The sequence below is a fragment of the Delphinapterus leucas genome, chromosome 8 (genome assembly GCF_059928025.1).
Source record: "Delphinapterus leucas isolate spDelLeu-1000000601 "Yukka" chromosome 8, BTC_Dleu_Yukka2, whole genome shotgun sequence".
NCBI lineage: Eukaryota > Metazoa > Chordata > Mammalia > Artiodactyla > Monodontidae > Delphinapterus > Delphinapterus leucas.
Window position 1 is genome coordinate 93,480,311 of NC_143136.1, and position 16,470 is coordinate 93,496,780.

A 16,470-nucleotide genomic window follows, 5' to 3' on the forward strand; every position below is an offset into this window, starting at 1 on the left:
TAGTTGTGGCACGTGGGCTCAGTAGTTGTGCCTCTCGGGCTCTAGAGCACAGGCTCAGTACCTGTGGTGCACTGGCTTAGCTGCTCTGCAGCATGTGGGATCTTCCCAGACCAGGGCTTGAACCCATGTCCCCTGCACTGGTAGGCGAATTCCTAACCACTGCGCCACCAGGGAAGCCCACCCCCTCCCCAGTTCTGATAATTTGCTGTAATGGCTCACAGAACTCAGGGAAGCATTTTACTTACTATTACTGTTTTATTACAGAGGATATTATAAAGGATCCAACTGAACAGAACCGGATGAAGTAGTACATAGGGCAAGGTCCAGAAGGATCCTGAGCACAGGCGCTTCTGTCCCCATGGAGTTGGGTTGCACCACCCTCCTGGCACATGGATGTGTTCACCAACCCTGAAGCTCTCCAGACCCCTTCATTTAGGATTTTTATGGAGGTTCCAATAGTAGGCATGATTGATTAAATCACTGGCAGTTTGTGATTAACTCAATCCCCAGACCCTCTCCCCTCCCCAGAGGTCCGGGATGGGGGGTGAAAGTGAGGCTGGAAGTTCCAACCCTCTAATCATCTTGTTGGTTCGCCTGGCAACCAGCCCCCATCCTGGAACTACGTAGGGGCTTTCAGCCACCAATCACCTCATTAACATACACTCAGGTGTGGTTGAAAGGGGCTTGCTATGAATAACAAAAGACACTCCTATCACCTCTATCACTCAGGAAATTCCAAGGATATTAGTAGTTCTGTGCCAGGAACCAAAGATGAAAATCAAATATATATTTCTTACTCTGTCACAATATGACAGCTGTCTACTCAGCATGCATTCTCCATTTCCTCCTTTCTAACAGAATCTGATTTTGTTTAGTATCCATCTCTCTCCCATCTATCCATGTGCTTCCACGGAGGCAACACTCCCAATCCATCCCAGTAACTGGTTCGGGCATGTAATCTAATTTTGGCCAATTAGATGTGAAGGAAAGTTTCATGCAGGGATTTTGAGGATAGGTTTCCGTGTTTAAGAGAGTACGAAATCCGATGCTGTCATGACTGGATGTGATGCCTGAATTAGCTGCAGCCATCCTGCCACCAGGCTAAGGATGAGACCTGCAGAACTGAGGAAAAGAAAGAATTGCTCAGTCCTTGATGACATTGCTGAGTGGCTGGATCAACCAAACCTGAGCTCTCCCTTCCTCTAAACTCTGTACTATATGAGCAATATGTTCCTTACCGTTGGAAACAGCCTGAGTCAGGTTTCTCTTCCTTGCAGCTAAAGGCATCCTATCTGATTCAGGTGGGAAAGAGGGGTGCTAAGATTTGAATTACATGTAGTCATGAGAGAAGTAATAGCAGAAAGAAGGACAGCAAGGCTGGAGCCAGAATAAATTTGCAATACAAGAACTCAAAAAGCTTGGCAATTCACAAAAGGACAAATATTGCGTGATTCCATTTATATGAAACACCTAAAATATTAATAGTTAAAATCATGAAAACAGAGACTAGCATGATGGTTTCCAGGGAATTGGGGAGGGGGAAATGGTGAGTTGTTTTTTGATGAGCATAGAGTTTCAGTTTTACAAGATGAAAAAGTTCTACAGATCCATTATGCAACAATGTGAATATAGTTAACACTACTGAACAGTACGCTTCCGAAAGGTTTAGAGGGTAAATTTTACATTATGTGGTTTTTTTATCACAATTTTTAAAAACAGCTTAGCAAACTAGAGTCATTTAGGCCACACTTCAGAGGCCCTGAAGACATTACTCTGTTGTATAGAACACTGGCATTGTTCCTCTTTCCTTAAATCCCACTGGCTGTTTCCATGCTTAGAATGCTCTTTCCCCAGATATGTTCATGGCCACATCTCTCATTGCCTTCAAATCTTCAAATGTCACTTTCTCAATGAAGCCTACCACGACCACCATATTTAATATGGCAACCCACCCCATCCTCCCACCCCTCAGCACTCCCATTTCCCTTACCTCCTCTACTTTTTCTTTCTTTTTAAAAAAAATTTATTATTTATTTATTTATTTTTGGCTGTGTTAGGTCTTCATTGCTGCGCACCGGCTTTCTCTAGTTGCGGCGAGCGGGGGCTACTCTTCGTTGTGGTGCGTGGGCTTCTCATTGCAGTGGCTTCTCATTGTGGAGCATGGGTTCTAGGCGCACGGGTTTCAGGAGTTGTGGCACGCAGGCTCAGTAGTTGTGGCTCGTGGGCTCTAGGCTCAGTAGTTGTGGCACATAGGCTTAGTTGCTCTGCAGCATGTGGTATCTTCCCGGGTCAGGGCTCAAACCCATGTTCACTGCATTGGCAGGGAGATTCTTAACCACTGTGCCACCAGGGAAGCTCCTCCTTCTTTCTTATTATCACTTTCTAACATGTTATAGAACTTACTTTTTATAATTATTTTTTATTGTCTGCCTCTCACCTCTAAAAGGTAAGATCTACAAAACCTGGGATCTTTATATTAGTTTGTTCCCTGGTGTATCCCAAATGCCTAGACTAAAGCCTAGCACATAGTTGGCACTCAATAACTATTTGTTGAGAGAACGAATGAACATTAGTCATCGGCTAAAAGTGTTATATGCATTGAGTTTATAAAATAAAATGTGAAAAATGACTTCTGTGCTAAGATGGCAGATCCAGTTCTGCTCCTGCCCCTAGTCCTACAGAAACTAGAATCAAAAGGATGGGAAAACAGAAGGGGAAACCATGCCCCCAAAATTCAGGAAGCTGGAGAGCAACAGAGCAATGGTAACCAACTTTGCAGATGTGAAAAGCTGAATCCTAAGGTAGTAGTCAGGATAGCTGAGAATCAACCTAATTTATATCAAAGATCCTCAGAAGACTCAGGACAAGCAGCACCAACTACCTCTGCAAATGGAGGTGGGGAGGAGAAGTTACAACAAGGAAAACTACATGAGAAGTATGATTCCTATATCCCTCCTAACTCCGCTCTTTTGGCAACAGTTCTCTTCCACTCTGACATGATGTATTCTCTAGAGAGGGTGAAAGAGTAGGTCCTTGGACTTTAGGAACTGGGTGCTGCACCAAAACTAGGGGGATTCAGTGACCACATGCATGTCGAATGCTGAATATTCCCAGAACATTGGCAGACCTTTACTCTTCAGGCAGGAGGTTAGAAGAGTTTTATCCTGAACAATCTGACCAGCGAGGGGGAAATATCTAAAGATACTGACACCTAGGGTCACCGATCAAATGGCCCAACCAGATCATTACACAGTAAAACCTGAAATTGGCAAACCCCAGTCAAATGCTCAGAGCTTCTAATTAGCTTTTTAGTCCCCACTTTTAACATGAGCTGACAAAGATTCACCCATAAACAAATGAGTGAATGAATGGACGGATGTTAAAACATCACAATATACAGGACATACAAATTAAAATAAATAAGGATTCACCAGACAGCTAATGTGGGTCTCTAACATGTAAGATAGAGACCAAAAACAAACAAAAAGCAATTTGTAAGAAATGGGCTATGCAGAGAGAATACTTTAAAACTTACCCCCCAAAATCACCTTATTAATATGCTCAGAAAGATGAGATATTGCATTCAGGTAAAAAGATCAGGATTCTATTCTTTTAAAACAATTTCAGAGAACAAAATGGTACTTGGGGAAATTATATACATGATGGCAGAAATGAGAAAATCTCAACTGAAAGATTAGAAGATAAAGCTGAAGAAAGCTCCCCAAAAGCAGTTCAAAAAGGCAAGGAGATGGAAAATGGAGAAAAATGATAAGAAACTAAGATGACCAGCTCAAAAAGGTCAATATTTGAATAATAAGAAGTCAAGAAAGAGAGCAGAGAGGAAATGAAAGGGAGAGAATCATCAAAGAAAATTTTCAAGAAAATGCCCCAGAACTAAGTGACTGTTCAGATTGAAAAGTCCGCTGAGTGTCCAGCACAATGTTGAATTTAGACCCACAGGATGGTACACATTGTGAAATTCCAGAGAATTAGGAACAAAGCAAAGGACCAGTGGTAATTTACATAGCAGATATCCTGCAAACTTCTTTTTCCCAGGGGAAAAAGCATCACATACAAAGGATTAGGAATCACAATGGTGCTTGAAACGTTTTAACAGCAACACCTAGAATGGGTCCATGGGTCCCACAGTCATTTTCCTGGTCCCTAAGTGCACAGTTCAGAATGGACACATTTGGTAGCTGGCAGAAGCCTGCACTGGTTCCTGACAACACAGGAACACACAAGACAACCAAGGCCAAGTTCAAACTCTGACTGATTTGCTCAATAAAGGTACGACAACCACTTTTATATTTAAACAGTTTGCTACTTACTTACAGTAAAAAGAATAGCCAGAGGTGCCACCCCAGCTTGGTGCTTGTCCTACACACCAAAAAAGGGTAACACTGAAACAGAAGGGACCAGATGATTGCAACGTGACTCATGGGACACCTTGTTGCTGAGGAGGCTGGACTTCAGCTATGGAGTTTTACACTGTGTAGCTCCACTGGTGAGAGGCGGGTGGCTGAAAGTCCCATACTTGATCAGACAGCCTCCCAGAGGAGACAGGGAAGCCAGTGGGAGATGGATTCTCATCCCCTTCTGTTATAGGAGGATCACAAGGTGTTTTTCCAAGACAGATTAGCTGCACTTCAAGTCAGCCCTTGCCTATGTGGCTTATTTGGATACCTGCAAGGAGGTCAGGTGACAAGGCAGAACTGTTCCCTTACACCTCCTTGGCCTGTGGGTTAAGGGTATCATATTGCAGAAAGCTAATAGGAAAACTCTTCAGTCTGCTTCCCCTGTCCCCAGCTAGGACAGTAAATCATAAAGAGTATCACATCCCCAGGGGGAATGGCAGTCTCTGAGTGCAACCCTTGAAGACCTGATAGCTGACAGTCCCCATCATATTCCTGTTTTCACCAGTCTGGCTCTGGCAAAAAGCAGACCAATCCAGGAGGTTGACAGTTGACTACTGCAAATTCAACCAAGTCGTAACTTTAGTTGCAGTTGTATCTTCACTAGAGCAGATTCACAAGACCTCATGGTATGTGGCCACTGATCTGGCAAATTTTTTGCTCCCATCACCATCAGGAAGGAGAGCCAGAAGCAAGAGTATTGCCCCAGGGCTATGTCCTAAATAAGAATAATCTATCAAGGTAAGGGGATCAAGGTAAGGAAGAAGTTCACATAGAGGCTTCACGGGCAATGGAAAGATGGAAAGTTAAGATTCCTACCCTAGCTAAGGGACACTATATGGGAGTTTTACTCAAATTTCTGACCATCAGTTCATATATTAGGACTATACCTAATGGAGGGAATAAAAGCTTTAAAAAAAATCCTAAGATGGAACAGCTTCATAGACCTCCTTCTATGTTGGAATATCATGAGTATGATAGAATGTTTCCTTGATCACAAAGATTCAGCGCTACTCCCTGAGGAATGAGTAAATTATCCTGCCCTGTTGAACTCAAGAATGGCCATGTGACTTGTGTGGCCAATGAAATAGGAGTAGAATGTGAAATATGTCACCTTCAGGCAGCCACTTTAAGAGCTAGGTTCTCTTTCACCTGTCTCTGTGATCACGGAAGCATGTGTCAAGACGGAGCATCTATCAACCTAGATCCCTAAGTGACTACAGGAGCACAGCACCTTTGCTAACCTACTACAGACATAACATGAGCAATAAATAGGTTTTGTTTTAAGTTGCTGAGGTTTGGGCGTCAGTCTGTTAGTAACTAACACAGCATGTCTAAGCAATCCTGACCAGATAAGAGGAGGCTCTCCCTTAGAGTCTGCTTATCTGCCCAAAGCCCAGATCTTCTTGGCCTTTGCAGTGGACATTTGTAGTTGCCTTTCCAGGATCCATTTCCCTGTCCCATAGCTTCTGACAGTAGTTTCCACATGATTCCAGTAAAGCCAACTCTGTCCCAAGCTCCAGGGGAAATTCTACCTAGGCTAAACCAATCAGAACATTCCATTTCCCTGACCATAAGGATTAGGTCAATAGTGGACATGTGCCCTTAACTGGCCCATTCAAGGTGAGTCTTAGGGCTCTTTCTGGGAATGCACATACTTACCAATATTACAACAATTTTCACATTTCTTTATCATTAGTTACACACTGTCTAAGTGGAATATGTATTATTGAGAACCAGGATCCTAATTTATCTTTTTATTGCCAGAACCTGGCATAATGGTTGGCACAGAGTAGATGCTTATAAATAATCATTGATCAATTAAAAGGGGAATAAAATTTACTCCTTTTCTTTAAACTTCACTCCTCAAATTTCAGGGCCACCTATCTATCTGCATAGCCACATTCAACTATTTGCATCTCTGTCCTTTCCTCCATCCTGATTTAAGAATAAATGATATGCCCAATGTTGGCCTTTCAAAAACCTACAGGTAAAAATTTCCTTCTCATTTGCCTGGGATATGTATGGCATTTGTATGGCAGATCTCTTCTGGGCTCCCTTCTGCTGAGCAGTGTCAGCACCAAAATCCCCACACTGACTGAAGTAACTGTCTGCCTCTTTGTGACTGTACCATACTGGCCACGTGCTACTGCAGAAGTCTCAGTTCCATTACCAGTTCATGGGTTCTTCCTAAATGGGTCCTTAAAATGCCCAGAAATAATACCAAATACCAAACAACCTCCAGGACAATTCTAACCTTTCCCGTTCTCCTCAAATCACTGATCTTCCTTTTCTCCCTCCCCTCGAACCCCTAACCCCAACATTCATAACTTAGCCTCCTCCAGGGAAAACAGAAGTCATCACATGGGAGTTCTCTCATATTCCTAAAAACAAGTATCTACAATATCCTATCCTCACCTCCAGCTGTGATAGAGGAAGCGTCCCTCCTCCCCTTGTCCCACCTCCTGTTTTGAATCCTAACTCTCCCTTATAAAAAAAAACTTACACCATCTCTCAATCCTTCTCTCTCGCATATTCATCTACTTTTTCATGAATCCTTCCCAGTAGTTTTTTTTTTAAGATTTTTTTGATGTGGACCATTTTTAAAGTCTTTATTGAATTTGTTACGATATTGCTTCTGTTTTACGTTTTGTTTTTTGTTTTTGTTTTTGTTTTTTTGGCCCCGAGGCATATGGGATCCTAGCTCCCTGACCAGGGATTGAACCCACACCCCCTGCATTGGAAGGAGAGGTCTTAACCACTGCACCTCCAGGGAAGTCCCTCCATTAGTTGTTTTGTTTTGTTTTGTTTTGTTTTTTGCGGTACGCAGGCCTCTCACTGTTGTGGCCTCTCCCGTTGCGGAGCACAGGCTCCGGACGCGCAGGCTCAGTGGCCATGGCTCACGGGCCCAGCCGCTCCGCGGCATGTGGGATCTTCCTGGACCGGGACACGAACCTGTGTCCCCTGCATCAGCAGGCGGACTCTCAACCACTGCGCCACCTGGGAAGCCCCGCCCCTCCTCCATTAATTTTAAATGCACTCAAGTCTTCTCTTACAAAAAGCTTCACTTGACTTATTCCCCATTAGCTACAACCTATATTTTTCCTTCCCCTCTCATCCAATCTTCTCATTATCTCCTGAAGAGAGGAAAAGCAGTGAGGTATAGTGGTTAAGAACATGGATCCTGGCACCACACTACTTGATCTGAAACACATTGTTTAATGGCTCTGCAACCATGGGCAAGTTACTTCACCTCCCTCTGCCTCAATTTCCCCATACGCAAAAAGATTATAATATCATCTCTCTGGTGTAAGCATTAAATGAGTTAGTATTGATATATGTGAAACACCGACAACAGTGCTTGGCACACAGTAAGCACTATATAAAGATTTGCTATATTCCTTTTACTTTTATTTCTTCACTTTCACTCACTTTTCAGCCCATTCTGATCCCATCACTTCACCATGAAGTGTTTACTAAGAACACCAATGACGTCTATGTTGCTAAATCCAACAACTATTTTTCAGTCATCATCTTACTTGAGGTCTAGGCAGCAGTTGACAATGTTAACACTCTCTTCTTAGAACATTCTCTTTCCTAGTCCAGGGCTTCAACTACCACCTACCCGCCAATGTCTTGCCCATCTTTATCTGGAACCCAGACCTCTTTTCTATGCTCCAGATCCCACAAAGCCAGAGGTCACCTGGATATTCTCCCCTTGAAGGTCTCATATGCACTACATCCAAAACTGAGCCATGGCCTTTCTCTCCCTAACTCCCTCTGGCTTAAATATTCTTTAGGCCCCTCTTCATTTGGCTGACCCCTACTCCTACTTTAGAGTTTAGATGAAGCATCACTTCCTCAGAGAAGCCTGAGGTGAATGCCCTAAAAGAAACTTTCATAGCACTTGGTACCTCTACTTCATACCTGTAATTAGATGATAAGCTACACAAGTGCAGGGACCATGCCTGTCTTCTCACTATTGTATCCCAGGACCTGAATGCAGTAGCCTCCAGAGCCCTTTCATTTGCACTAGGCTCTATCTGCACTCCTGAACAAGTATAAAGTGTGCCACTTTGTGCCAGGCTAAGACTACTAGTATAGTTAAAACTTGACAAAGTGCAAAGAAGCATAGCAGAGGAACTAGTATTTAACCAAGCCCCCAAATTACTTTCAGTTGCAATAAGAGGCTCATGGATGGCAATTTTTTTTTTAAGCCTAACTTGGGGAGATTCATCCATTGGACAACCAACATTTTGCATCGCCTCTAACTGTGCAACAGGTCCAGGCAATCAGAGCAATTATGTGCGGGTTTCCGCCATTGTGTTTACACCTATCACTTGGGTACCAGTACCCAAACCTACCTTAGCAAGCCAACTGCCTATAACTCAGCACTCCTGTGTCCCAGTACATAGCAGCTTTTTGCGACGAGGTCTGCCATGAGTCCAGGCAGCTACACTGTCACTGGGGAGTCTTGAAGGCGGAGGAGTTCAAGGGAGGAAAAGTCGAGTTCTGAGCATGGGTGGATGTTTTAGTGAACAAGCCGCTCTTAAAGCGCGGAGGAGTAAATAATAGGGCTGAAAGACAACACAGTAGACTTCGCAGGTATGACAGGGCTGAAAAGTGATGGCTTGCAAGGGCGCGCCTGCTGGTACCGTGGGACCCGTTGCCTCAGAGTCAATCCCGCGAGACTATAATTCCCGGGGATTCCCTCTAACTCCAGGTAAACACCCGTAGGGGCGGGGAAAGGAGAGAGACGTCGGCGCGCAGCCGCCCGCTTTACAGCACTCCGGAATCTCGAGAGAACTGCGGTTCTCGCGATCTTTCCGGAGCCGACCTTCCACGAGGATTCCGAGTGCGTGTGCTGTAACGGGAGGGTAGGGAGGGTTCTGATTCTGCGGGAGGGGGACTCTCCTTTGGCCTGCCCTACGGAAGCCTGCGAGGGAGGGCGGCGTTCGCTGCGTAGTCCAGTTGCCCAGATGCCCAGCGCCAGCGCCTGCCGCAAGAGTCAGGAGAAGCCGCGGGAGATCATGGACGCGGCGGAAGTGGGTTTCCTCTTTCCTTGGGCCTGGGAGGACAGACCCCTGGGCCGGACCGCGCTGAGGGAGGGAGTATGGTGAGCGGGGCCCTAGCCTCTGGATCCCTGTCGGCACTTTGCGTGCAGGCCGCGAGCCTGGGATCCGGCGCCCAGAGCCCTCACCGGGCCTCCAGTGCCCTTGTCCTAGCAGCGTGGCCAGACCCACTCCGGATCGCATTTCTCACTGGGGCCCCTGGGAGACCTGGCCTGCAGGAAGCGTGTCCCGGGACTGGGGGATCGGGGGGGGGGCGCCGTGAAGTACCAACTGCCCCGGAAGTAGGAGCGGCGGGGTGACATTTAACCTCCCTGAGTTAGGCAAGTCCTTCGAGTAATCCATCTCTTCCCCGGAAATTTTTAATGTCCACTAGTAATCGATTTTTGCTCTGCCCTCGTGTTCCTAATGTTTTTCAAGTAATGACAGTACTTCGTAAAACGATCTGCCAGCATGTTTTAATGACCATTTTCCATGTGACAGCTTTAAAGAACACTTCTCATTTTTATTTTCTTTCCTCCCCTAAGTAACCCAAGTAAGGTAGGTAGGGAAGTTTGCAGAGAATGCGTTTGAAGTCTTTGAGATGATGTGACCCAAAATCATCTATGTAATTCATAATACCCTGTGGTCCTTCAGTGCTTTTCAGAAGTGAAAGTTTGAAACCATTCTACAAGTTATGTGTGCTCTTAGTGAAATTGGGATCCCTACCTGGCTCCTTATTTTTCTTTTGAGGAAATATGAATTTGTGATAAACTGCGTAAGGTCATTTTAAGAACATTAGATGGAATAAGGGGTGCTGAAATATGAACAGTACTAATAAGCGACCCCCTTTTTTCTGTTCACGTGCTGTAACCTACTTATGCTGCCCTCCTGCTACATTGTGTGACTGTATCTTTCTGTTACGGCTGGAGTTATCTTCGTCTTTAAGTTGTATTTTTTTTATTTCGCAAAAAAATGAAAAAACTTCTTTAAACACCTTAACATGTTGTCTGGTTTGTTTTGGTATAAACACAAAATCTAATATCCTCCAAATCTAAAGGAGAGGATTCCAACAAATAGCTGTAGTGACAGAAACTAATTGTTTCATCCACATCCTAAGTTACCTTGTAAATTTTAAGGAAACCATTTTTGCGTATTCTTGATCTGATTAGTTATATAAACCACCTTTGCAGATAGTGTAGGTCTATGTATAAGGTAGACATTGTGGCAGAGTTGTATAACTTTATAGCTAGAAGGATCTTAAGAGATCATTTTCTAGATAAAGTGAGATTAAAATAAAAGGCCACTTACCAATTTAATAAGTATAGTTTGTTAATAACAGTCTGGACTCTAGGTCTCCTTTTTCCTGTTCCTGACTTAAAATCTGTAACAAGAATTTTGGTGTCATACTGTCAGTGTTGAACCACTTACAACCTGATATCATGAAGATGGTTTTAAGAAACAGGAAGCTGGTGAATTTTTTTGATGATGTTTTACAAAAGGAAAGTTGTAGTTAGCTTATATCCAGCATCTCTGATTTCTAAAAACTGGACATCTGGTACTCAGAAAGCCTACCCCTAAATGTTTGTTCTCTTTGAACATCTCTTCCTGTAATAGGAAGTTAATAAAACTGTGGTACCTCATCCTTCTCCCTTCACAGAGGAAATTTATAACTCTGCTTTGAAGTAGTTTATAATCTCCTTTTTGAAGAAAGTAGTTAAGATGTGTTGTACATGTGTGTAAATTTTGTTTGAGAGTGGTATTTTGTATGGTATATCGATCCAGGAGTGGTGATCTCCAAAACAAATTAACCAGAAGCTGAGTCTGTGGAGTGCATATGTAAATGATATGACAGATTTCCACACTTTAAAACTACTACTCTGAATTGATAAAATGGTCCTGAAAGTTTAAATGAATTCATCTATTTCTGTTATTTGTATTTCTGTGTTTACTATGCTATTAGTGTTTAAATAAAAAGTCATAATGTAAAAATGTTTTTTGTAGGATTATGCAAAAGAAAGATATGGAGTATCTTCAATGATACAATCACAAGAAAAACCAGGTTAGTAGTTATGTGATAAAAAAAGTTTTTTTTTCTTTTTAATTCCAGGAAAGTTCTTTATGAAGTTTTAAGTAAGGTTGCCATAACTGAAGGCATAGTTCTGAAAAGCTTAAATGCCAAGCATATGCCATAACCCTGCACAGACATTGTCAATTTAGGGTCCCTAATCTCGATAAGGAAGAAAATACGTTAAATCAGTATATTTTATTTTATTTTATTTATTTATTTTTAGTATATTTTAAATGGTAAATTATATTACAAAGGTATTCCTAGGTAGTCATGTAAAAGATTTGACTCTGGCCTAGGAGATAAAAGATGGTTAAATAGTAGCTGCCTTCATCATATGCAACCTTTTTTGCATGCTTTGTGAAGCTACCTCCTTTACTTTCCTCCTTGACTTTATTATATTTCTTTGAAATTGACTTGTTAATTGTTTCTCTCAGACCTGTAGGTTTTCTATTTGTAAACATTTGTCTTCCTTTTGTTTCTATTTTATATATGCGATTTCAACAAAGTTATCCTACTCAACTATTTAACAATCGTTTTTCTTTTGTTAGACACCCCAAATTATGTCTTTCAAACTTTGGTACAACTGCAGACCTTTAAGCTCTGGCCCATTGGAAGCACTAAGTACTTCTAATTTAGATGCCTGCCTGTGAATTTTATGCTTTGAAAATAATACACCCCAAGTCAAATTTAATTGTTATTTTTGGATTTAATTTATTGCGTGATCACAAAACCACTTTTCCTTCCCAACTTTGTTGGAAAAGTGTGCGGTGAAAGGGCAAAATATGTTGCTAAGAATAAACCATTTCGAAAGATAAAGATAGTGAAGTAAAGTAATTGAGTATAAAATGGGATACAAGCAATATAGTATAGAAGAGGACTACCCCTGCCAGAACAAGCAGGAGGAGTCATATGAGACTCTTTCTCGGCTTAACTGTCTTCCTGAACTGGACTTCCTTGATCTCTAATGCAAAAAAATCTTATTGGAATTTGTCTCTTACATAAGCCCCAGTCACCCTTTGCCATGATTACTATTCCTATTTAGCTAGCAAATCCAGACTACTTAGTGTCTTCCAGTTACAAGCTCTCCCCACCAAAAGGAGGATAAACTACCTACGTAATCTGATTACATTAACTAACAATAAAATTCTATGCTTGGTTTTACCTCTGTTAAAATCATAATACATTGTTCAACATAAAGTTTTCTTTCCTGTCTGCTTCCATTTCTCCACATTCTTTCATTCTAATACCAGTGACTTAACCGTGGAGGAGGTAGTAGTTTTTCAAACTGAAACCCTACTGCCACTGATCTTTGCCTCGGGCAGTCATACTGGTGGGAGTGTGACATGCGCCTCAGGTATGTGTGGATATGTTAAAGGTTGAGAACCCCTATGCTAATTAATTGGAATGACACATGAAAGAAGGGCCATTACTCTTTCTTTTCCAAAGTACTATTAAAATTACCATAATCGTGCCACTTATTTATAAGTCTATTCTTTTAGACTTACGTTATTCTGTTTTGTTTGGTTTTGAGTTTTGATTGCCTAGTAAGTTGTTTGCTTTTTCAATCTTGGTATTTTCAGATCTGTCTTTTAAAATTGCTTTGTCTGTCTTTTCTCTTTCACACTTGGTTTTGTCTGAGTTTACACAGCAGACGTGGAAGTTGGCTTAACTCATAAGGTCCATGGACAGAGTTTTGCAGAAATCCTCTTGTGATGCCTAATGCTTCAAAATTTCTTATTCATTCTCTTTGCTTTTGGCGATGAGATCTATGGTATTCTCCTGTAAATCAGGGTCTCTCTAAGCTACATCTTTACTTCAAGAGACAAATTATAAATACATTTAGACAAAGTAGGTAAAATATATTTATAATTTGATTTCATTATAATATCCCCCACAAAGGTATTTTTAGTATTATAGTAACTAGGATTTACTACATGTCATACTGACAAATTTGGTTACAATTAGGCACCATAATCCTTGAGAATAGTGGTCTTTTATCATTCATGATGTTGTAGTATCATTTCTATTAAAATATTTTAAATTAATACTTATATCTTTTTCTTTAATATTCAAATTATTGCATATTTAGAACAATAATAGAATAATTTCTGGATCATTTCGGGATCATGATTGCCTTGTATCACTATCTTCACATCGTAGTTTTTTCACAGTTTTCCTGTTTGGGGGATGCTAGATAGATGTAGTACTTTGTTATTAGCATTGGGGGGCATAATTGTTGGGGTTCACCGATAGCCAAAAGGGGAATTTATTGGTTCACATACCTGTAGGAAACAAAGTGTGAGATGGCATAAGGCATGATAGGATTTAGAGGTTTGAGCATTATCTATGGGGCTTTCTGTCTATTTCTTGGCTTTGCATCCATTAGGCTGTTGACCTCATTCTCTCATCCTGCAAATTCAGGTAGTAGGAAAGATGGTGGCTGCAGCCCTGGGCTTACACCATCTCAGCTCAGCGACCCCAGGGAAGACAGATTCATTCCCGTTATCTGTATATTAAGTACCAGAGAAGGACTTTGATTAGCTCAGTTTGAGTAACATGCCCTTCTCTGGATGAGTCAGTGTGTCCTGGGGAACGAGGCACTATGACTGTCCAGGCCTGGCAGAGAATTCCCCCATGTGGCTAGCTGACTTACATACTATGGCAGGCAAGCAAAAATACCACGTCCACTTAGGCACAGGCAGTTCAGCACAGGCTGTATTTGGCTTTATAAGTCATTGAAGTGTTCAGGAGATTTGCATTTTGAAATTATCTCTTTGACTCCAACGTAGACTGAATTAGGGGGTCAGGGGATTGCCAGTTAGAAGGCTTTTGCTATAGTTTAGGCAAGATATAATAATAGTACTTTGCTTTGGAATGGTGGCAGTGAAGACGAAGGAGAATTGGATAGATTTTAGAGATATATTTAAGATGTACAATTCATAAAACTTGAGGCAGACTACATATGGAAGGTGAGAGAAGGTGTTAACCCTCATACAATGTGAGTAGGAATGTAAATTGGTGCAGCCACTATGGAAAATAGTATGGAGGTTCCTCAGAAAATTAAGAATTGAACTATCATATAATCCAGCAGTTCCACTTCTGGGTATTTATCTGAAGAATATGAAAAACACTAATTTGAAAATATATGTGCACCCTTATGTTCACTGCAGCATTATTTACAATAGCCAAAATATGAAAACAACCTAGGTGCCTATCAACAGATTAATAGATATAGAAGATGTGGTCTATATATTTAATGGAGTACTACTCAGCCATTAAAAAAAAGATGAAATCTTGCCATTCGCAACAACATGGATGGACCTTAAGGGTATAATGCTAAGTGAAATAAGTCAGACAGAGAAAGACAAATACTGTATGATTTCACTCATATTTGGAATGTAAAAGTAAGTAAATAAATAAATGAACAAACTAAACCAAACAACAAACACATAGATAAAGAGCAGAGTAGTGGTTACCAGAGGGGAAGGAGCATGGGGGGAGGGTGAAATGGGTAACAGGGTCAACTGTATTGTAATGGATGGAAAGTAAACTTTTGGTGGTGAGCGTGCTGTAATGTGTATAGATGTTGAAATACAATGTTATAAACATGAAACTTACGTGATGTTATAAACCAATGTTATAAACCAATTAAAAAGAAAAGCAAAAGAAAAAAGTGTTGCTAGATATTGAGAATCATTTAAGATAATACCAAGTACTATGCTAGCTATCAAATCAAAATAATTTTCATCTTGATCTCTTTGTGAATTCTGAATTACAAGATTGTTTCATTTATTTGCTGCAGATCGAGTTTTGGTTCGAATTAGTGACTTGACAGTACAAAAAGCTGATGAAGTTGTTTGGGTGCGTGCAAGGGTTCATACAAGCAGAGCTAAAGGTAAGATTGATTAAATGATTACAGCTTTTTTGGTAATCATTGAATTTTTTGTTTTGCAAATTTCTCACAGATCAAAGTAAATCTTTAAAAACAAAACAAAAACACCTGTTTTCCTTCTTAAATCACTATAAACTATTAGTCCATGGTTAGTTAATTTTAGGTTCTTATAAGACATCCTTAAAAACAATTTAGCCTTAAAACTCAGATGAAATCTAAGACTCTAAGGTACTTTTCTAGCACCTCTCAAAAGTTTAATTTTTTGAAGTAAAGAGTGTTTTTTCAGAAGTTTTTCATTTGTTAATATTCTTACATTTGTAATATTTAGATAGGGAGAGAGTTAGAAGAAAGATAAGGCTAAGACTGGGTTGTCTAGTACTCACTGGCTACATTTAGCTATTTAAATTAAAATTAAAATTCTGTATCTCAGTCACCAGCTGTATTTTGAGTGCTGGTGTCTCCCGTATTGGACAGACAGGACAAATACAAAATTTTTTTTTTTTGACAGTATGCAGGCCTCTCACTGCTGTGACCTCTCCCATTGCGGAGCACAGGCTCCGGACGCGCAGGCCCAGCGGCCATGGCTCACAGGCCCAGCCGCTCCGCAGCATGTGGGATCCTCCCGGACCAGGGCACGAACCCATGTCCCCTGCATCAGCAGGCGGACCCTCAACCACTGTGCCACCAGGAAAGCCCACAAAATATTTTTATCATTGTAGAAAGCTCTCTTGGACAGTACTAAGAATTTAGCATTAATAACAAAGAAGAAATATTAGGGGAGTTTAGACAAACCTCAGTTCCTTATGGAAAATTGTCCTAGCCTAGTGTTCCAAATTGTCTGAAAGTATTAGTGACACTTATATTGGTTTATAACTTTATACTTTTCACACAGTTTTTCACACTTGATCATCCCCACAAATTTGTGAAGTAGGCAGAATAGGCACTGTTATTCCACTTTATAAATGAGGAGACTAAGGCTCAGAATGATAAAGCTCCTTGCCCAAATTCTCATAGTAATTGGTGGAATATGAAAAGAATTCAGAA

At 41.2% G+C, this 16,470-nt stretch overlaps 1 protein-coding gene across 2 annotated transcripts in view; it reads left to right on the forward strand.

Moving 5' to 3' along the window:
• Nucleotides 1-9,212: 9,212 nt before the first annotated feature.
• DARS1 (aspartyl-tRNA synthetase 1) overlaps nucleotides 9,213-16,470 on the forward strand; it is a 66,661-nt gene continuing 59,403 nt past the window's right edge. The window contains exons 1-3 of one of the 2 annotated variants that reach the window (XM_022569627.3): nucleotides 9,213-9,270; nucleotides 11,468-11,525; nucleotides 15,337-15,429. In XM_022569627.3, coding sequence (XP_022425335.2) covers nucleotides 11,501-11,525; nucleotides 15,337-15,429 — 118 coding nt within the window. In that variant the 5' untranslated portion in view covers nucleotides 9,213-9,270; nucleotides 11,468-11,500. Of the gene's footprint in view, nucleotides 9,271-9,294; nucleotides 9,461-11,467; nucleotides 11,526-15,336; nucleotides 15,430-16,470 lie in introns of those variants that run through there. The other variant, XM_022569628.3, reaches the window with a different exon arrangement.